Source organism: Prionailurus viverrinus, chromosome C1 (genome assembly GCF_022837055.1).
Source record: "Prionailurus viverrinus isolate Anna chromosome C1, UM_Priviv_1.0, whole genome shotgun sequence".
NCBI classification, from domain to species: Eukaryota; Metazoa; Chordata; class Mammalia; order Carnivora; family Felidae; genus Prionailurus; species Prionailurus viverrinus.
The window spans coordinates 204,793,487-204,814,857 of NC_062568.1; the positions used below are offsets into that span (position 1 = coordinate 204,793,487).

At 46.2% G+C, this 21,371-nt stretch overlaps 1 protein-coding gene across 8 annotated transcripts in view; it reads right to left on the bottom strand.

Annotated features, from left to right (window-relative positions):
• Positions 1 to 21,371, bottom strand: part of PRDM2 (PR/SET domain 2) — a 141,978-nt gene that overhangs the window by 53,211 nt on the left and 67,396 nt on the right. For 6 of the 8 annotated variants that reach the window (XR_007154451.1, XM_047869015.1, XM_047869019.1 and 3 more), the window contains 2 exons: positions 11,302 to 11,439; positions 858 to 5,238 (listed from right to left, as the gene is read on the bottom strand). The exons of 1 other annotated variant lie outside the window; for it this stretch is intronic. Coding sequence is in view for 6 of the 7 variants with exons in the window: in XM_047869015.1 (XP_047724971.1) it covers positions 858 to 5,238; positions 11,302 to 11,439 (4,519 nt within the window). In the remaining variant the exon portion in view is untranslated. The remainder of the gene's footprint in view (positions 1 to 857; positions 5,239 to 11,301; positions 11,440 to 21,371) is intronic. One more of the 8 variants, XM_047869017.1, reaches the window with a different exon arrangement.

Genomic DNA, 21,371 nt, shown 5'->3' on the forward strand with positions numbered 1-21,371 from the left:
GAGGACAGTCTTAATACAGGGAGGACATGGAATAAAATTGTGAAATCACCTCCCACCTAAGACGAACTCTTACACCATTGCTGGGGGAACGAAGGCGCTGACCCACGGGGCTGACCTGCCCTGGGCTGCCACACCGGCCCGAGGGAACTGCCCAGCTCCGCACGGCTCTCAGCGCCCCCTCCTCTCCTTTCTTCAGAATCTGGCCTGTTTCTTAATCCTATACCTGGTGGCGGGGCGCGGGTCGGGGGACGTAAGGCATCTTAAAAAGGAATATGGTGCTGTGTTTTGTTCCATAACCAATCTGAAGCAAGTTTTTCAAATTAAAACACAATAAAAAGAAGACATGATAATAAAAGCATCCTCAGTGACTGTAACTAGGCTCCAGTCACAGAAATAGTCAACAAGATTGCAGTGTGGTTTCAATGAACTCAATGATCTACCTTAACTCTAAGCAATGATCTATGATCCGGAATAATAACAAGAGACACTGAGATGTTACCCGAGATACGAAGGAAGTGTGAGAGAATTTCATCTTTTCGTTAATAGGGTACTTGTGATTCTGAACGCTTTTCATGGTTTCAATTCACAACTGGCCCTGTTAGAGAAATGGTACCACGTGCTGAGTCCTAGGTCTGAAACAAAAGCTGGGAATTCGTGGCTGAGGCAGCCCAGCAGTGACCCTTCTTCGTGCCTCCAACGTAATTAACCAACAGCTACTTCCTTTAAATGCTTATGTCAAAATTCTACAGGAAAAAGGAAAAAATAGCCATCGGGCAAGAATATTGTTGTCTTCTGACCGTCTTCCCCCCCGCGCTCGGCAGCTTGGCTCTCCTGTGGCCCTGGAAGCCTCGGCTTACCTGAAGTCCTTCAGCTCCTGCTTGCCACCACCATCCTCCCTCCTGCTGTCGCCCGGCTCGGCAGCAGCTGCCAGCTGGAGGCTTCGGGTGACTGGCCCCCCACTCCGTTCTCTAGATTTTACATTGAACCGGTCTGTTCTTTTCTTACTGGCCAGAGCAGATTTGCTCTGTAAGACGGCTTTGCTTTTCTGTACCCTCACGTGCAGGCTCCGGGACGTCTTGCTCGCGAGCTGAGCAGAATGATTCTTGGCCACAGCTTTGGGTTTTTTCCCCTCGCCGTGGGTTATTTTGGCCATTCTTATGGGGCTTGAGTTCCTTAAGGAGGAGCTTGGCTTTTTGGACTTCACCGAAGCCGTGAACTTGACATTCTGCTTGGACCTGAAGGCCGACGAGGGCAGCGGGACTTGTGCCGGGCCTGAGCTGCGCGCCCTGGTCTTGCCCAGGGGTGCCTGCACACTTTGCATCTTGATCTCAGCGTCCGCGGTCCGCCTGCGGTGGCCGCTATTGTTTTTGTCGTTACTTGCAGGTGACGGGTGTCCACCTTTCTTGGATGAGTGGGCAGCTTTTTTTTTGGAAGGAGAAAGAGGTTTTTTGGGGCAGCTGAAAGCGGCGTGCTTATTCAGGCTCCCGATGTACGTGAACTCTCTGTGACAGTACGGACAGATGTGCGAGGAGCACTCGGAGGCGGTTTTTAGGTCGGCCTTCTGCTTTGCAGATTTGTTTTTTTGCAGGATTGCTTTCTGGACAAGCTGGTTTTTTTTCTTCAATGCATTTAGCTTGAGCTTGTTTGAGGACATCTTGCTGAGCTCGACACTGAAGTTCAGTCTCTTGGGCTGTCCCATCCGTCTGAAGGCATTTTTCCCCGAGTTATCGAAAACCACCACGCCGTTCTTGGGCTGCACAGTCTGTTTCAAGGGGACTGGGTTTTTCTTAGGGGTGTACCTCTTCTTGTCACTAGCAGAGGCACATGCCAGGATGTGTTTGTGTAACTCTGGCATGTTGTCTACACCCTTCCCACACTTTGTGCAGCGAATGGCAGTGGTGAAAGTCTGCGGGATATTGTGCGTAGTGAAATTTGTGGCCGTCACGCCGATCCCCATGGGGTTTCGGTGATGGTACTGAAATGGAGGTGGTTTAAAGCTTGGGTAATGTTGATTGAGACCCAGTCGAACATCTGGGTCTTTTGTCTTTATTCCAGAAGCCATTATTTTTATGGTCGTGTAGAGCTCTTCAGAGGAATCATTTAATTCTTCTTCTTCTTTCGAGGTTTCTAGAGGGTCTTCCGGCAAACTCTGCATGTGCTCTACGTGGGCCTTGCTGGGGTCTGTGAAGTTCTGGGGCCTGAGCGTGCCGCTCTCAAACTCATGGTGTGTGCACACCTTATCGGGGTGGAGATCTCGCTGGTGCTGCTGCAAATTGCACAAAAAAGCAAACTCTTTTTTACAAACTGAACACACAAAGATATTCCCAACTCCATGAAGCAAAAAGCGATGTTCCGACAGATCAGTTTTAGCCTTAAAGAGCTGCACACAAAATTCACATTTGAAGGGCCATTCTTCAGCATGGATAGATAAATGTTTGGTTAGATCTTTAATGGAAAGAAAAGGTGATTCACAGACATTGCAGACAAAGTTTTTGTTGAACGTCTCCTGAACAATCTCCTGCTCAACTGCAGACTGGGGCTCTTCCCTGGGCTTCAGCTCTTCATTCTCTAGCTCCTCCTGCTTGAAAGTTATCATGGGGAGAGAAGCTTCCAGATTATCCCCAGAGGAAACAACGGAGGACACTGCCGAGAGCGGCGGCGGTGAGGGGGAAGAGGAGGAGGAAGAAGAGGAGAACGAAGATGAGGAAGAAGACGAGGAAGAAGATGAGGAAAGGGTCGGGGGTCCGGGCGAAGCAGCAGACGTGAGAGGTTCCACGGAAGGGATGGGAGATGGCGAGGGGGACACCGTAGGGGACAGAATGGGAAGTGGCGACTGCACGGTAGCATTCGAGAGCGGGGAGGGACACGGACGGGGAGACGCCCCAGAAGAGGAGGCCGGAAGAGGGACAGTAGGAAGGAGTGGAGGGGGTGGTGTGGCAACAGTCAACACAGGAGGACAGGCCGGGGGGGAAGAGGGATGCGTTGGGATCAAGAGAGGAGGCAGCTGCCCAGCAGAAAGGGAAGATGTCTGCAGGGCAGGCGAGGAAGGAGAGACATCAGGTGGGGACTCGACCACAGGGGCCGATAAACCAGCGTCAGGGCCGAGGCCAGAGTCTGGCTGGGGATCCAGGGATTGACAAGGACTCGGGCTCCGGGTCACGTCTGCAGCATTCTCTGCGGGTAAATCGACGCCATTGTACTCGTTGAGAAGAACCTTCTGCAGCATGCGGGTGGTTGGCTTCTTTTTCTTTATGACACTGCAGGCTGGCTGCACCAGATGGTTTTCTTTCGACTCCTTGCCTTCAGAGTCACTACAAGGCTTCTTGTGCACACTGAGGTCTAATACAGATTCCCAATGGACCGGGGTCTTGCCTGTGCCCTCAGCCTTCTGTTTGACACCGCTGGATAAGTCCAGCGGCTGTTGGTTGCACACATTGCTGAAAGTAGGACCGGCTGCCCACTCCTTAGACACTTTGTATTCATCAAAGCCTGGCGGGCTCACCGTTTCTCTCTCCTCTCTCCCAGACAAACTCCACGCTGGTGAGTTGCTATGACTTTCTAATTTGGGTTTTTTGGAACCCAGAACGGCATCGGTCCACACCGCTTTGCCATCACTTTGCTTTCCAAAGTCTCGGAGGGCAGGACTGTGTTGTGGGGAACTGGGGGGAGAGCTGGTCCGCCGCTTAAACCTACTCGAGGTCACGGGCAGCATCGACGCGGGAGCAGACACGCAAACGGGACCTAACTTCGGTATTTCCGTGGCCGAAATGCCCGCAGGAGGCGTTAGTTTGTCCTGGGTTTGAAGCAGTTGTTTGAGCTTCGACGACAGGTACACACTCTTCTCTTTGTGGAAAGACACCGCCTCCGAAGTTGATATGCTGAGAGGCAGTAAGGAACACGCGGGCACCGAGGGCTCAGACTCCGTCTCGGCTTTGATTTTAGGGAGCGCGGGAGGACTCGCCGTTCTCCGTTTCTTGGACTCACTGTTCGTGCCGCTGGAAGGCTCTTTAGGAAGATCGTTGGCTACGGGGGCCTGTGTGGCCTTTACATTCTGAGTGATTTCCACCGTGACCGGAGTAAGCAGGCAATTGATGCCGTACAAGTCGGCCGAACCGGACTCCATCTCAATCACGTCACAGTTACTCGTGCTGCTGCTGGTCTGAATTTTGCCATCGATGTAGAAATTTAAGTTTTCAGAGATGTTGCTGGAGATGTCCATGATGTACACGTCGTCGGCCTCCCCGTCCTCCTCGGGCTCCGTGCTGGGCACGTAGACACTCTGGGCGGGCGGGGCCTGCTCCGCGGGGGGGTGCGGCTCCTCCAGGAGGCCCCCTTTCCGCCGCACGCCCTTGGGAATCAGATGGCGCTCGTGGACTCTGCGCTGATGCCGCCTCATGTTGGTATGTGTCCCGAAGACCTTCTTACAGTATTTGCACGGATGAAGCTCCTTCACTTCCCCATTCTCTTCTGCAACAGAAGAACCGACGTTTTCTTGCGGAGCCTTCTCTGAACGCAAGAGCAGAGAGTCTTGCCCGAGACCGGAAGGGGTCGAGTCGTCGTTTGGAGCCACACTGTCTCCGGACGATCTGCCATCGGCCGGGTCTTCCGACGGCTGGAGCGTGAGGCCGGGCTTGCGCTTCAGCCCCGCCTCGTGGCGCCGCTCGTGCCTCCGCCTGTTGATCTGGGTGCCGAACGCCTTCCCGCAGTACTTGCACTTGAAGGCGTGATTGACGGTGGATATGTGGATGTGCATGTGGCGTTCAAGCCCCTGCTTGGTTGTAAACTTCCTTTCACAATGCTGACACGGAAACATAAACGTTTCAAACATATCACCATTGGCCTCTTCCTTAGTTTTGGGAGTTCTGCTAACAGGCGTCAGCCCTGGAGAGCCTTCGAGAGCGTCTTTCGAAACATTTTTTGGTTCCTCTAACAAATCTTCAGGCTTCTCGTCACACCGAATTTCCGGCTCTTTCACAGAACTTTCATTTGGCGTGTCAGCTTCTTCCTCCCCCTCTTCTTCCAGCTCATCATCTTCATCTTCTTCCTCCTCCTCCTCCTCTTCCTCCAAATCGTTCACCTCACAGTTCGCTGCTTCGGGCTTCTCCTCGGGTTCCGCGTGGGGCGCGCAGGCAGTGGGGGAGACTACCGGTTCTGGAAGCACATCCTGACTAACCGCTTCCTGAAGAACGGCGGTCTGCTCAGCTGTTGAGGCCGAAGGCTTCTCGTCCTCTTTGGGACCTAGAAAGCACAGGGAAGCAGAAGCATGGGCGTAAGGGCAAAAACTAGCCACGTTATGCTCAACTCTTACTGTGCAAGTGACTTCTCTTATCACCTACAATGTGAGAGAGTGTGACCAACCAGACAGCGCTCTTTTCCCGCTTAGAAAGCTGTGCTGGATAGGAATCCACTTCGCTCATTCACCCAACAAACATTTTTGGAGCATCTGGCACATACCAGGCAACATGCTGTGCAGCGAGGACACGTATGTGAACCAAGAGTGCTCACGTGGGGCTTCGGTTCTTTTCTCTGTTCAGCCACACACACACACAAATACAATTTTGTTAACAAATCGTAGAGCTTAAAATTGTGCCGGATACTGACACAATACTGAAGTCACCGTTACGGTGTGTGTGATACGGAGTTTCAGGAGTCTAGTTGTGAAGTCTAATTTCCCACGATTCCAAACTGAAAGCAGGAAACCGTTCGTCATATTACCAGGTTAGGTTCTCAGTAGCCTGTCTGGAATAGAATGGATTCTCTCCCTCCCTCCTGACCAAAACTGTGTATACAGAAGCTAGGACATTTTTCCGGAACCCGGTGACCAGAGTTTTTTTCAAGTAAAAGAAACTTCAGAGATCACTTCTTCCAAGCCTAATCAAATTATTAAGAATTCAGGAGCTGTGGAAAAAAGGGAACCCTCATGCACTGTTGGTACGAACGCAAACTGGTGTGGCCACCGTGGGATACAGTATGGAGATTCCTCAGAAAATTAGAAATAGAACTACCCCACAATCCACAATAATTGCACCACTGGATATTTACCCCCCACCCCCAAAAAAGAAAAAAGAAAAAACGCTAATTCAAAGGGATGCATGCACCCCTGTGTTTATTTCAGCATTATTTTCAACAGCCACATAATGGAAGCAGCCCAAGCGTCCATCCAGAGAGGAATGGATAAAGATGTGGTACACACACACGGACATTATTCAGCCATAAAAAAGAATGAAACCTCGCCACGTGCAACAGCATGAATGGAGCTAAAAAGTATCATGCTAAGCAAAGTCAGTCAGCAGAGAAAGACAAAGACAAATACCCTATGACCTCACTCACATGTAGAATTTAAGAGACAAAACAGGGGCGCCTGAGTGAATCAGACAGTTAGGCATCCAACTTTGGCTCAGGTCATGATCTCACAGCCCAGTCCGGGAGTTCAAGCCACACGTCTGGCTCTGTGTTGAAAGCTCAGAGCCTGGAGCCTGCTTCAGATTCCGTGTCTCCCTCTCTCTGTCTCTCTCTGCCCCTCCCCTGCTCGCACTCTGTCTCTCTCTCAAAAATAAACAAACATGAAAAAAAGAAAAGAAAAAGAAAAAGAAAGAAATGAGCAAAGGAAAAAAAAGAAAAAGACAAACCAAGAAACAGACTCTTAACTATAGAGGACAAACTGGTGGTTACCAGAGGGGTGCTGGGTGGGAGGATGGGTGAAATAGGTGAAGGGGATTAAAGAGCACACTTATGATGAGAGAGTAACATACAGAATGGTTGAATCACTATATTGGACACCTGAAACCAATACAAAACTGCATGGAAACTTTACTGGAATTAAAATAAAAACTTAATAAAAAGACAAAAGAACTCAGGAGCACCTCGAGAAGGAAACAGAGACCTGAAGTCACTTCTGAGCCTCTATGCCCAGGAGACACCCATGTGAGCCCAACCTGAGGTGGACGGCAGACAGGTGGTCAGGGAAGGACTCACTAGTAAGGAAACAGTGGAACAGAGGCCTGAAGAAAACGAGTCATGCACATATCTGGGAGAGGGAAGCTCTCCAGACAGAGGAAATAGCAGATGCATAAGCTCTGAGTCAAGAATGTGCTAGATGTGTTAAAAAAAAAAAAAAAAAAAATAGCAACAAGTAGGAAAGGTGGGGTGGGGAGTAGAAGATAGAAAACTCTTGGACAATAGAAATAGAAAACAATGGACAAGGGTGAGGGCAGGGAGAGGTGGTGGGAGGTGGTCAGACTCTGGATATATTTTGAAGACGAAAATGACAAGATTGCGGACTGGCTGTGGCACATGGGAGAGGGAGGGAGGAGGCAAGGAAGATTCCACAACAACTGTGATAATCCTCTCTACTGGAAGACTGAGGGAAAAGTAGCTCTGATCTTGCGCGCGTGCGCTCTCTCTCTCTCTCTGTGTGCGCATGTGTGCACTGAAGGGAAATCAAGAGCTACGTTGGATGTGTTGAAGTTTGTGGTACCCAACATACACCTGAGTGAAGATATTAAGTGGTTGGTTTTACAGGACTCAAGTTCAATAAAGAGGCTGAGCCCAGAACTGTCCTTGGAACACGGAACTGCACGAGGCCATCTGGAGAGCGAATGCAGACAGAAGAGAGGCAGGAAGATAGTCCCCCAGGTGACTCTGGTACTTAGAAGTCAGAAGATTGGATAGTGAGGTATCTGGAGAGCGAAGAAGAGTAAAGAAAGTTTCCAGGAGGGAGCAATCAGCTGTGTCCATAAGTGAGAGTTGGGTTGGCTAAAAAGAGGACAGAGAATTCAACATCCGATATACCAAGGTAACTGGTGTGCTGATCATGGACAACAGTTTTGGGGAACTGTGGGGACAAACGGCTAACGGAGTTCCTAAGATAATGGATGGAGTGGGAAGACAGGGAGACTATAAACAACTCTTTCAAGTGTAGCTAATAAAGGAAAGCTGAGAAATGGGGCAATGGCTGGAAGGAATCACAGGGATAGCAAGGGACTCTCAGATGGGCACTGTTATAAGCCCATTGAATGCTGATGGGGGTGGTCCCCGATGCTGCTTTCTCTACAGTACCCCCTGAGCCCTTGCTAAATTAGGCCCCTTTTAAGAAAGTTCAACAAGAGTTAAGAAAAGGCTCTGTAAAGGAGGCAGAGCTACTCTGAATTCTGGCTGTTCATTCACTGGGCAAAATTTACTGTATGCCAACAGCAGGTAAGACTGTCAAGGCCCTTATTCTTACAGGGTTTCACTTTAACAGGCACTACGTACAAGCAAGCAGGAAACAATACTGCCATCAACGAACGCTCACGCTTTGTGGAGGTACAGGTTGCTCCAGAAGCATAACAGGAGAAGCATCTAAGAATGGCTTGGTTAATCAGGGAAGGCTACTGAGAGAAAGTACAGACTGCCTGAAGGTCAAGGACAGAAGAGGAGAAGCAAGCAGGAGGAAATCAAAACTTGTAGCACACCGTAAATTAGTTTGGACTTACCTGGGGCAGTGGGGGAGGGGGATCCACTAAGGTATTTTGTTTTAAGTTTATTTATTCATTTTGAGAGAGACAGAGACCGCGCCAGCAGGGAAGGGGCAGAGAGAAGGAGAGAGAAAATCCCAAGCAGGCTCCACACTGTCAGTGCACAGCCCGATGCGAGGCTCAAACTCACTAACCATGAGATCATGACCTGAGCCAAAACAAAAGTCACATGCTTAACCGACTGAGCCACCCAGGCGCCCCCATTAAAGGTATGTTAAAACAGGAGAGGGCCATTTGGAGATGTGGCTACAGTGTGGATAACGAGATTGGAGGCAGGAGACTGATCCTAAGGCAGGGACATTCGAAGGGAGAGGACGGGGCCTGAAACAGGGATGGGAATGAAAGGAAACAGCGGACACAGGAGAGTGGCCAGGCTGTGGACAAGAGGCCTGTCAAAAGACCTGGTGACCACCAGGATGTGGGGGAGGGGAGCTAAAAAGGCCAAGTGTTTCCAGCTCTGTGAACACAAGGTGTTCGCACAAGCTCACCTGCTCAGTCCTAGTCCCCCCACCCCCCACCCCGGCGTTGCCCTAGGAACGTCAGTCTTACCCTCACCCATCCGTCCACCACTACATTTACTGCCTGTCTCCCCACAAACCAGCCTTCTCTCCCCCAAGACAAACTCCCATCAATCCCCCAAGTTCTCCACATACTGGGACACACCAATCATTTTATGTTGGTAGGAACTAACACCCTTTCCAAATACATTTTCAACAGCACACTGCTAAAAATGTCAAATATAACAACAGAAAATGAAAATAACATCTCTAAGGCTTAGAAATTTTAGGGTTCATTTTAAGTCAAAATCTGTGGCTTCTTTTATCGGGGGGGGGGGGGGAAGGATTCTTTCCCTGTGACTGGTAAACAATTCCAGACTTACAACTATCTAAAGTAATAAGAAGCAAAACATGCAGAGCCCTATTTATTAACTAGTAAGGCCCACACCAACGTGTGTCCACGCACTCGATGAGGTCTGCTGAGTTTTAAAAATAAAGGAAGGTTTGGGAAACACAAGGAAGAGTCTGGACTGTTTGCTCAGTACACAGACCACTTGCTGGGGACAATGCAGAACATTCAGGAGAGGCTTTACCCTATTAAGGAACCAATTGCACTCTGACCAGCTATTCCACAAACAGGTAAATATTAAGTACTTTTCTTCATAGGACCTAGTGTTATGTGAGGAATAAAGACCTGTCTCCAAGTACTGAAGGAGAGAGGGCAGTCGGATTTTCTTTTTTAATTCTGCCACTAAAGGCAGTGACATTCTTTAGTGTTCAAACAAAAGACTTACTTAGCAAATCTGCTATCAGCATGTAGAACTTAGTCAACCTATCTGTTCTTGCTTCATAAAATGCCACAGGAAATTATAATCTTTTATGAATGCCATCACCTCCAACAGTGCTAATAAAGTGGTTTAAAAGGCATCCAAAATATTTTGTTGCGTTTTTTTCTCTACAAATTTTTTTTATTTATTTGAGAGAAAAACAGATTGTGCAAGCAGGGGAGGGGGAGAGAGAGTGAGTGAGTGAGTGACAGAGAGACAGAGACCGAGAATCCCAAGCAGGTTCTGCACCAGCAGCACAGAGCCCGATGCAGGGGCTCGATCCTGTGAACCATGAGATCGTGACCTGAGCCAAAACCAAGAGTCAGACGCTTAACTAACTGAGTGTCTACTCAGGCGGGTACCTATGAATGTTCTCGAAAGAGTCACAAGGCTCTATTGAAATTTGCCTGTTTGGGTCACTATGAGCAATTCTTAGCAAGCATGTATCTGCCACGTACCAGATCAGAAGACACACCTCCCTCATTTCTATCATCAACAGTCTCAATATGGCTGCTCAACTGCCAAGAGCACAGAGCCACCAGCCTTTCTGATTGACTTTCAATCCTTGCCTCTCTCTGAATTCTTCCATCATGGAGGGCCTAGAATGTTAATCCTCAGAGGGGATGATAAAAAAGAAAATTTTGGGTGGAGAAACACAAAGAATAAACTAGGAAGTTAATTTCTAACAAAAAACAAGAACGCTTTTTTTCACTCTGCACACTTTTCATGCTGATGTATAAAATCAAAGGTGTTTGGTATTTCAAGTAAACTCTTAACTGAAGCGCAAAACAAACGATTTAAGTATGTAAATCAGAAGCATTTAGCTAAATAAAATGTTTACAAAGTCAATACTGATGCCCACAGTCCACAGCTCACCCCACAGCTCAGGGGTGGACTAGCACCACCGTCCCAGAAGCCTTCTGGCATCGCTACCAGTCTGATTCTATCACCAGAGATTTGTTTTGATGGTTTTGAGCTTCATAAATTATTTATAAACGTGATCATATAGTACATTTCATTTTATTTTAACCAGGGAATAATTTTATTTTTAACAAAGAAGGTCTTTAAAAATACTTTTAAGGGAAGGTGGGATGTGGAGGCTCAGTTCACCGTTATTAAATTCAGGCAGCCTTGGGGCACCTGGGCGGTTCAGTGGGTTAAGCATCGGACTCCTGATTTCAGGTCATAACCTCAGGGTCCGGAGAGCAAGCCCTGCATCAGGCTCTGCACTGACAGCACCGAGCCTGCTTGGGATTATCTCTCCCTCTCTATCTCTGCCCCTCCCTGGCTCACGCCCCACTCCTCCCCCTCAATAAATACGGCTAAAAAATAAAAATAAAAAATTAATTAATACAGGCAGGCTTTTCGCTGTTAACCCTTTACAGTTCTTGGGGGATTCTCAGAAGGGCATTCCAAGGAGATTTACGGTATCTGTGATTTACAGTAACTGGTGATACATACCCGAACAAGTCCAACTTCGAAGCTTACCTTCCGCAGAATCTCTCATATTTGCAGAAGCAGAATCTGGCTCGCTTGTCTTCAGGGGTGTGTCTTCAGCTTTGTTTGCTTTGTTCTTACTTTCCTGGGATTTTTTCTTCCCTAAAACACAATATTTATTTGTTTACTTACTCACTATTACCCTGAATTCTTGAAAAAGACAATTACTAATCCAATGACAGCAAACTGTATACTCCTGGACAATTATCACATCGGATTTCTAAAGAAATGAACAGATGACGAATATGAATACGTGTAAATCATGTCAGAGAAGAAAAAGAAACCCAAAACCCTGTATTTTTGAGACTCCTCAAACTATTAAATCATCTGTTCGAGAAAACGTAACAATATTGACGTCAGAGGAAAACTGGATACTAACACTGAGTTTCAGTACCACACAAATAACAGGGACTGGCAGAAGTCTGATTAGGTGCAAGAAGCCCTTTAGGGGAAGACAATATGGTATAACTTGGGTCCCTTTTAGTTGAGATAAGCTTGTCCATAACTGTGAAAGTGAAGCAAGAGAAGCAGACTCTGTTGGACTACAAAGGATCCGTGTGTGCAACAGCTCAGATATCACATGCAGAGGAATTATGAAGAATTCACTGTCAGGACAGCAGGAATTCTGAGGGTCCCCAGGGACCCGACTCCAAGTTCAGTACGATTCAGGATTTCATTAACAAATGCAAAAATGGAATTCAGGAAACACCCACTGCATTCCAACCGACAGCACAGTTCAGAAGGGAAGATTAAAAGGCAACACAGTTCGGACAAGCTGGAACGAGCTCAGGTCACTAGACAGTCACAGGGACAAGCCCTTCTCTAGAAAAGTACGAATGCCGAAGGTCTGGAAGCTCCGTCTCTTTGGGATTTGGCCAGAATTTGTGGCCCTGTGTTTCTATTTTTTCAACTCTAAGGTACTTTTTCCTGGTAGCTCTTGGGTTTGCAGTTTTCAGAGTCAGAACAGGCTCATCTTCGTCTTCCCCAAACCCCTCCTTCTCCTTCAGCAGCACTCTCCCGCTGGGCCTGGCAGACCTGTCCTTTCCTCTCGCAAAACAAGCTTCCCGCCACCTCCATCTCTGAATTACTAAAATGACAAACCAGAACGCACTCGCTCACTGCTCCTGGAAAACGGTGTTCTCCGTAACAGAACATCACTACAGAGAAGCCCAGTTAACTAAAATATAGACAGCAGATAAAAATGAGGTGAGATGCACAAATAACACTGAACAGTTCAGAACGTAAAAATGGAAGCATCGATGATAGCAACAAGCACATAGGAATCCTCAAAAAGCACCACTAGATTCTGACAGATATTTAAGAGATGAAACAAAGAGGAAAAAAGTACAAAATACTTCATAATCAGCCATTTAATTTGTCAGTCTTAAAAAGCAAACTCTAAAGTACTATTTTAGGGGCGCATAGGTGGCTAAATGAGTCAAGGTTAAACGCCCGACTTCTGCTCAGGTCATGATCTCGCGGTTCCTGAGTTCCAGCCCTGCAGCGACTCTGTGCTGGAGCCGGCTTCAGATTCTATGTCTGTCTGTCTGTCTGTCTCTCTCTCTCTCTCTCTCTCAAAAACAGACATTAAAAAATGTTTAAATACCATTTTAAATCCCTAATTCTTTAAGCCCATTAAAAAAAAAAAAAATGATGCATTCTGCAACTATGTTAAAGAGTTTGCCCAAATAAATTCCTGCTAACATGTCCATCCCTCATTTCCAAAGGCATCTAAAATGGACCTCGGGACACAAGCAAGCACTTTACTGGAACCACACTCTGGTGGCAACAGAAGCCAAGAGCCTGCAGGCGGAAAGATTATAAACCAATCCCCTGGAAAGGGCAAGGACATGAAAACACCTTTTCACACTACAAGAGGTAACCTCCTCTTTCAATTCTTTCTCCTTTTGCCACCTTAACAGCACTGAGCTTAAATCTGTGATGACAAGGAATCACAGATTCCTTGAGGATTCTTGAGGAATCCAGCTGTGCTTTAGGAAGTTTGGGTTCTATCTACTTTCAGCTAGTTTTCTTATCCTCACGATGACCTATGCCCTTCCCTGTGTGTGATACCCAGTGCAGATCAGATTACCAGTAGCAAACAATACAAATATAAATGATCACTGGCTGCTAACATAATTGCCCCAATGCTGCAGTTCACGTCTGCTGAGAACCACGTAAAGGACTCCTGGTGCCCTAGGATGCTTAATTCTGAAGTTTTATTCAGTAAAGTTTTTCCCTGGACCAAAACCACAAAGTTGTTGTAAGACATCATCAGTACCACCTCATGTACCCCAAACAGCCCAAGAAATGACCCTTTCTTACCTCTAACTTTCTACTTTGAATAGGTATGGGCTTTTGAAATAAGTAAAAATGGAGGTATAGTGTAAACTGTGCCTGTTATGCATACATATTTCTTAAAAATTCACACCGTGAAATTTAATAGAAAAACAGATGTCAATCTGTTGTAATACAATCCCTGACAGAAGCAATTCAAAGTTTTTCTGCAACGTCTCAAATGCTATACAAAGCTGGTTAGCAGGTCATACAAAAAACTGGCCTATATGTAAACAGTATTAAATAAGTGAAGTTTCTAGATATAACTTACAATAAAACAGCACAACTTTAATAATAGCATTCACTAATACACATTCACACTGAAATCACGTAACTGCCTGCTACGTAAAAGTACTCTTTTAAGTTTTATTCCCTGCCTAAAAGAATAGGAAAACATCTAGCTGATACTGAACGTCAAAGTCTACTTCTGGACTCTCCAAACCTAATTAGTGAGAAGTGCCCCACCCCCCTCCCCCCACTTCCAGGCACCCTCTTTAAAAAACAAGACCAGATGGGGCGCCTGGGTGGCGCAGTCGGTCGAGCGTCCGACTTCAGCCAGGTCACGATCTCGCGGTCTGCAAGTTCGAGCCCCGCTTCAGGCTCTGGGCTGATGGCTCAGAGCCTGGAACCTGTTTCCGATTCTGTGTCTCCCTCTCTCTCTGCCCCTCCCCCGTTCATGCTCTGTCTCTCTCTGTCCCAAAAATAAATAAACTTTGAAAGAAAAAAAAAAAAATTAAAAAAAAAAAAACAAAAAACAAGACCAGGAAGCCCTTGATCCCCCGTGAAGAGAAACCATTTGAAGTAGGGACATCTGCATCCTATTCAGATGGCCACAGGCTGCCTGGGCGTCCCGCGAATGATCGTCTCGGTCGTGGGGCTGTGTGATGCACTGAAGGAAGGACGTTGAGCAGCATCCACTCACTAGACGCCAGCAGCACCTCCACTTTTAACTGTTGACAGGCAGATCCCCAGGCATGGCCAAATGTCTGGGGAGGTCTCCCCAGGTGAAGAACCACTGGGCTGAACCAATACAGGCCACTAAAGACACAACGGGGGCTCTGCAGTCTATACAGTTAAGAATTTTAAAAGTATCTGAAGAATTGCAAAAAGCAAAGTACGGGACAATTGAACTTCCCTCCAAAATGACTTCAGTGAATGCTGACACTTAGTTTTTCAGGGACATGAGTCTATCATGAATCTAAGAGATGACTCATGACACTGATATTACCTGACACATGAAATGATTCTCACGATCTTAATCGGAACCATCTAACACCCAAGTTACTTCCCATTAGGATTGTAGACTGGAGATGGAAGAGACTGTATCGAAACCACCTGTCCTACCTGCCATTTTGAGAGAAAGTGAAAGCCAGGGCCCACGGGGGACTAATCAGTCCACGAGAGAACAGAAAGTAGGACCCAGGTGTCCCGACTCACACTTAGCTATGCTTGGTGTCACTCACAAAGCCAAATACTGCAATGGGAACAGAGGAACAGGTGGTGGGACCTTCTACGTTTCGTTAGATAAGCAATCCCCCCCCCCCCATACTTGGTTTCTGTTCTATTTGTAATCAAATTTAAAAACAAAAACAAGCCTATAACCAAAAACAACCTGTAATGACTCTTACAAAGGGGAGCGGGGGCTCGTTAGTGTCTGGGAGGCGGGACGTGCCTCTAGCACTGGTCCGGCAGAGCCCGCTGGGAGCCTGGTAAGCACACGTGTGCACTTACCATCGGGTTCCTGAAGGGTCCTACATAGAAGCTACTGCCAGCTGCGTGCTCCACTTGGTCTAAACAAGAAAGATACAGGAATGAAACACAAGGAAAGTGAAATGGAAACGACAACGAAGAACATAATGAAGGACAGGACAAACTTTATGTATATAAGGAAAAGAAATGCACACAAAGTTATGAAGAAAACTAAATGAAACAGAAGGAAATGAGCAGTTACCTACCGAATCAAAGTTCTCACGCACACACAAAATAAAAAATAAATGAATCTTTAACTGTGATCTCAGCTGCTGACAGGAGGGCTCACTCGGCATACTTACTCTTATGCCTCTGCCACACCCGTGTCGCAAAACAGATGCTCTTACCGCTGACGGCACCATTCTGCCAGAGACCCCGAAGTCCCAATCATGCCGCTCATCTTACAGTTACCCAAGGACCAGAGCCGTGAAGTCATCTGCCCAAGGTCATGTAACTAAATCAGCTCTAGAGCCAGAATTAAAAACTGAGGATGACGACGCTAAAAGTGTTCCTTCTACTACAAAAAGTGTTATTTCTTAAGACCTGTAATGGCACAATCAATACCATATTCTTTAGAAAGCATTCTTTCTATGCGTTGTCTCACTTGGTTTCAAGGGCAAATGAAAGAAAAAAGTGGTAGAGACATTCACTGCATTTATGGGAAAGGAACAGCAATCAAATTGGAATGCAGATTATTTTCCCCATTTCAATTGTATCTTAGGCCACAAACACTTATAAGTCAACAGCCCAGAAGCTCAATCTAAGCAAGTATGATTCACCGTAACAGAACTGGGTTTTCTAGTGAAACAGCTACCGTAGAGAGAAAACCAACAGTCATAATGACTACTCTTTAAAGATAATGTCTAGCATTATACCTCTAATGCCTGGATGCAAGTTGCAAAACCAGAATTGCCTAAGGCATCACATAAATAATTTAACCTAGGTCTGGACTGTGTTCTACTAGTCTAATAAAACTGGTCAAACACTAGAAAAATCTAGAGAATAATGTTTCACTTAAAAACGTGCAGGCATCAGAGAAAACACAAAATTCTAGAAGGCATGCTCAGGTTACATTAAAAATTCATCACAACAGTGAAGGCTCACGAATTTCGTGATTTAAGTGAATTAAATTTAGAGCCATATGTAACTCTACATGTGCTGCCTCCTCACTGGGAGCTACCCAACTCCTACGTATAAAATCAGATTCAGTACTGGCGCACAGAAGCCGGTCTATCTGATCTCTGTTGAGGGAGCTCACCACCTTACTCAGATACACAGCTGATTCCGCACCAGGCGAGGCCCCGTCTCTGAGCTCTTAGCATGAAAGGTCATGGAGAACATGAGCTGCCCCGAACTGGAGCCACCACGGACTCCCCGAAGGACTCCCCAAAGGACGGGCTGTGCCCGTCCTGCCTCTCTCTGGTGCCTCACCTCTCGCTCAGCCCTTCATCTCAGCAAATGAGCCTTCGTCCTCTCTCCTCCACTGAAGATCCACTCTCCACGGTTCCCCCTGATCTCATAATTACAAAACCCGAAATCTCTTTAGGCTTCATTTGCCTCAAGTTCCCCCTTTTGTGTCTGACAGTTTCGTGGGCCTTACATTCTTTAGATTCCTCTCCCCAGCCTTATGACACCACCATTTACGATCTCCTTTTGTGACCACTTTTTTTGCAGAATCTTCCTCTTCTTCCTGCCCTCAGACAAGTGGGTCCCTTACAGGAAATCTGAAGATCGGGGGCTTCCGTACAAGGCTGGAGAAAGGCTTCAACAAAGTATTCAGCTGAGCCAAGGGTACAGATCTTAGAGAACAGAACAGACATGGAATAACGGAAAGAATGGCTATGTTAAAAGGTAAGGAAGAAGAACCCTAAGATTTGACACAGAAGGAGCCTTTAAAGGTGATCTTAGTCTGCTCCCCAAACTCCACAAAAATGCTTCTCAAAGCTTTATCTCATTGTATGAATTGCCTAAAATCTCAGAGCAAGTTGGCAGCAAAACTGGGATTTTTATTCCCACCCAATTCACTAATCTGTCTCCTGTGTTCCAGAAGCCTTACTATGAGTAATACTTTCTGGGTCCTAATTTTTTCACCCTAAGAAAGATAATGGTGCACCTGGGTGGCTCAGTTGAGCGTCCAACTCTTGATTTCAGCTCAGGTCATGGTCCCAGGGTCGTGGGATCGAGCCCCACATCGGGCTCCACACTAAGTGTGGAGCCTGCTTAAGACAGTCTGTCTGTCTCTCTCTCTCCCTCCCTCTTTCTCTCTCCCTCCCTCCCTCTGCCCCCTCCCCTGTTCACGCTCTAAAATAAAATAATAAAATAAAAAAGAAAGATAATAGTGCCATGTTCATTGCAAGCTACATTGAGAACTTTATCATAAAATATAAAGTCAGGATACAGCTTTTCAAATTTTTGAAAGGCAAGGGTGTGGCTTCCATGGCAGCAGGCTGGCCTGGCACTGACAGCAACTCTCAGAACACCTGCTGTAGAGGTAAATCAGAGTTCACGGGCAAGGTAAAACACTTGCTTGGAAAAAAGCATAAAGTTCAGGGGCGCCCGGCTGCCTCAGGCAGTAGGCCATGCGACTCTTGATCTCAGGGTCCTGAGTTCAGTCCCACGCTGGTCGTGGAGCCTACTTAAAACATTTTTTTTTTTATTTAAAAGGCATAAGTTTCATGTTAAATGACTTCTTTATAGGATGAAAAGAAACACACACACACACACACACACACACACACACACACACACACACACTCACGAACTCTAACAGACCACGCAGTGAGGACGGCGCATCAAAGGTAACAGCCAAGTCATGGGCTGAAAGAATGGCCGAAACGTGCCATGTGAGCTGGTAACGGGAGGCAGGGAGTCAGACCCCCAGCCCTTGTTTTCCATCTGGGGGTGGTTAACCTTCTACAGTTGGTGTGATGGGTACAGAGGACACAAGCCAGAAACACATATGACAGTCCGTCTTCCACAAGGAATCAGCAGTCTGTTTAGACCACTGTAACATATGCTTAAAAAAGAAAACAAGAAGATAACTGAATGACTCAGTAACCTGGACGTCCACGGAAGTCACAATCTGGGCAACGGGGAAGCTGGACAGCAGGACCAAAGTGAGAGCAGGGCCTCCAAGACCACAGCCAGAAAGGCACCCGCAAAGGTCGGCCAAGCTGCACACGGGTCGGGGTGTGTCCATCAGATGGTCAGGGTGGACGTTACAGCTGCCCAAGGGGGTCTCCGGGGGAAACCGAGCTACTGGGGGCCTAGCCCTGCTGCCCCACGGTGTTTTGGGCAGAACGCTCTGAAGTGGCAAGATGCTGTGCAGCAACTGGTTTTTATGAAATATGCTCTCCATTTTCTATACATTTCTTTCATATTTAAAGTAACTTGAAGTGTACCTGACACTAAAAAAAATTCTGTTAAGCAGCTCGGGCACAATTTCAACCTTTTCCTGGAGTTAAGCTCTCCAAGAGCTGTCTGTAATCCCAGAGGCAAATTACGAAAATAAAACCTCTCTGGTTTTAAATTGCTCATAGTATTAAAACAGGGCTCTAGGCTTTGCTTCCAACAGAAACAATGGAAAAGTTCTGGATTTTTCAGTGCTGCAGATCCCGGTGTAAATTCCTGGGATGCTTGTGTCGCGCCGGGGGGGGGGGGGGGGGGGGGGGGGCGTGCACAGCCTCTGCCCCTGTGGAGGGTCCAGCCAGCAACTCTTCCAAGTGCCAGGCTGACGGCAGTAGCAGCAAGGATCACATCTGAAGGGAGCTTTGAATTTCTCTAAAAAAGGCTTTTAGTGGCTTTGACCGGATAAATCCAAATACCAGAAGAGGCTCCCCAAATAAACTTTAATAAATTCAAATTAAGAAAGCATTAAATTTCCTTATACTGTTCGGAACCTCAAAGTCTTGTGGCATGAACAAAATGAGTCTAGAGACTAACCAAATACCCCTGAAACTTAAACAAGCTGCCAGCCTGTTCTTCTTTATAATTATTTTAATTTCTAGGGTTCTTCTCAAGGATCTTCAGTAGCTTTTATTTTACAGGGAAAAAATGTATCTAAAGTCTGAAAACCTTGCATATAAAAAGTGAATGGGCAACTACAAAGTAAAAACCTTAAATTCAAGTGTCAGTCCCCGGAGGCCACACAAACAGGACTGGGAACTAGGTAGGGAGGTGGTGACGACATGAGCCTGGCAACTGGTAAAACAGAGTGCACAGCCACACCCTCAAGAACTGGTTATCCTCAGCTAAAAGGAAAGTCATTTATGATAAATTTTACAATTCTATATCCGGATGAATTAACTGCGCAATTTAGATTAAAAATACTTTCAGGAAATAAAATCTAGATATAAATCTGAAAGAAGACACAATTACCACACTTCAGATCATTCTCTAGATTTGTTTACAGAAATGTTTACAGGAACAATGATCAAGCCACAGCACTAATTAATCAAATCAGGCTACAATGTATCCACAGATGTAAACCAAGAAGATTAGGATGCTGGCAGGTGGCTCCCAGCAATGAGACTATTGGTGAAGGTAGGAGACCTGTTTATGTGTTCATATTTTCTAACTTTTCTAGATGAACATTTGGTTCTATTATGCAAAAAACAAATGAATACATTATTTTTGAAAGAAATGACTAACAAAGGCAAAATTAATGAGGCAACTGAAAAATGGCCACTATGGATTGAGATTAATATATGCCATTTATACCCATACAATTTGGAAAAGGTCTCAACTGTCCACTCTGTCTACACGGCAGAAAGTACTGAAGTGCTCCTCTGTTCTCTATCTCCTACCTGTACACCTGCTGTTAAGTGTCCAGAAAACAAGCAGTAGCTCCAGAAACACCAAATCCACAACAGACGCACATTTCAAGGGGGTGTAGTCACAAGAGACATCATTCAACGGACGACACTGCGTACGCATTCAAACTGCCACTGCTAACCTTCTGGTGGGTCTTCAACTCTTTTCCCTGTGCATCACATCGCTTCAAACAAAAATTTAATTTCCCTCCTCCTTTTGAGCAGCCACATACCTTGTATTCTTTTTCTTGCTTCACTGCACTCGGTTATGACACCCATCTTCATGGTTATGACACCCATCTTTATGTAAACCAAAAAGCTAATTTAAATAATCGTGCTGAGTGCCTCCCAGGCGTAAGCGAAGGGTCAATGTTTTGGCAGTCAGCCATGATAATCATGAGAGTATGGTTTCCTGGCTTTTATTTTGCTTCCCCTAAAAATGCAAAATTCATATGCCACATTTTGATAGAGGTTTAAGAAACAGGTTATGAAAATAAGACCATTTACAGAGACACTAAACTACTCCTCACTTAGATCTACCATGAGACATTTTATTCGGGTATAGTTCTTAAGACTATTCATCACTACAGCGGAGCAATCTCATTCCCTTCTTTCCAAGACCTCAACTGTCTTCTGGCCTCCGCCACACCTGCAGATGTGCCTCTATCAGAGCTTGTGAACGGACACATCATCACTCCATCGGAGCAGAGCCTGGACCTCTGGAGGCTCATGCATGGGCACCAACTAGCACAAATCCGCCTACTCGGAGAACTCAAAATGCTGTCTTTTAGAGATTCACAAGCAGAGAAGGAACTAAAATGTATCCTCCTCACAAATTATGGTCACAAATTACATTTAAATTCAAGATTTTTTTCTCCTAAGATCTGCACCTAAAAACAAAATCCCACTAACCAGCCTATTTGACAACACATCTCGCACTCAGATGCACTAGCATGTATCAGACTACTGTTCAAATTTAGCTCAATTCTTGCAAGATTAGAATTTTTTCCTTGACATACTTTGTAAGGTTTCTGGAACCATGGTGAAGCGGAAGTATTTGGATTTTTCCTGGGTGCTTATTATCTACAAAGCACTTTGTTAAGAGCTATATAGGGTGGGTGGGTGTATGTGTGTGTA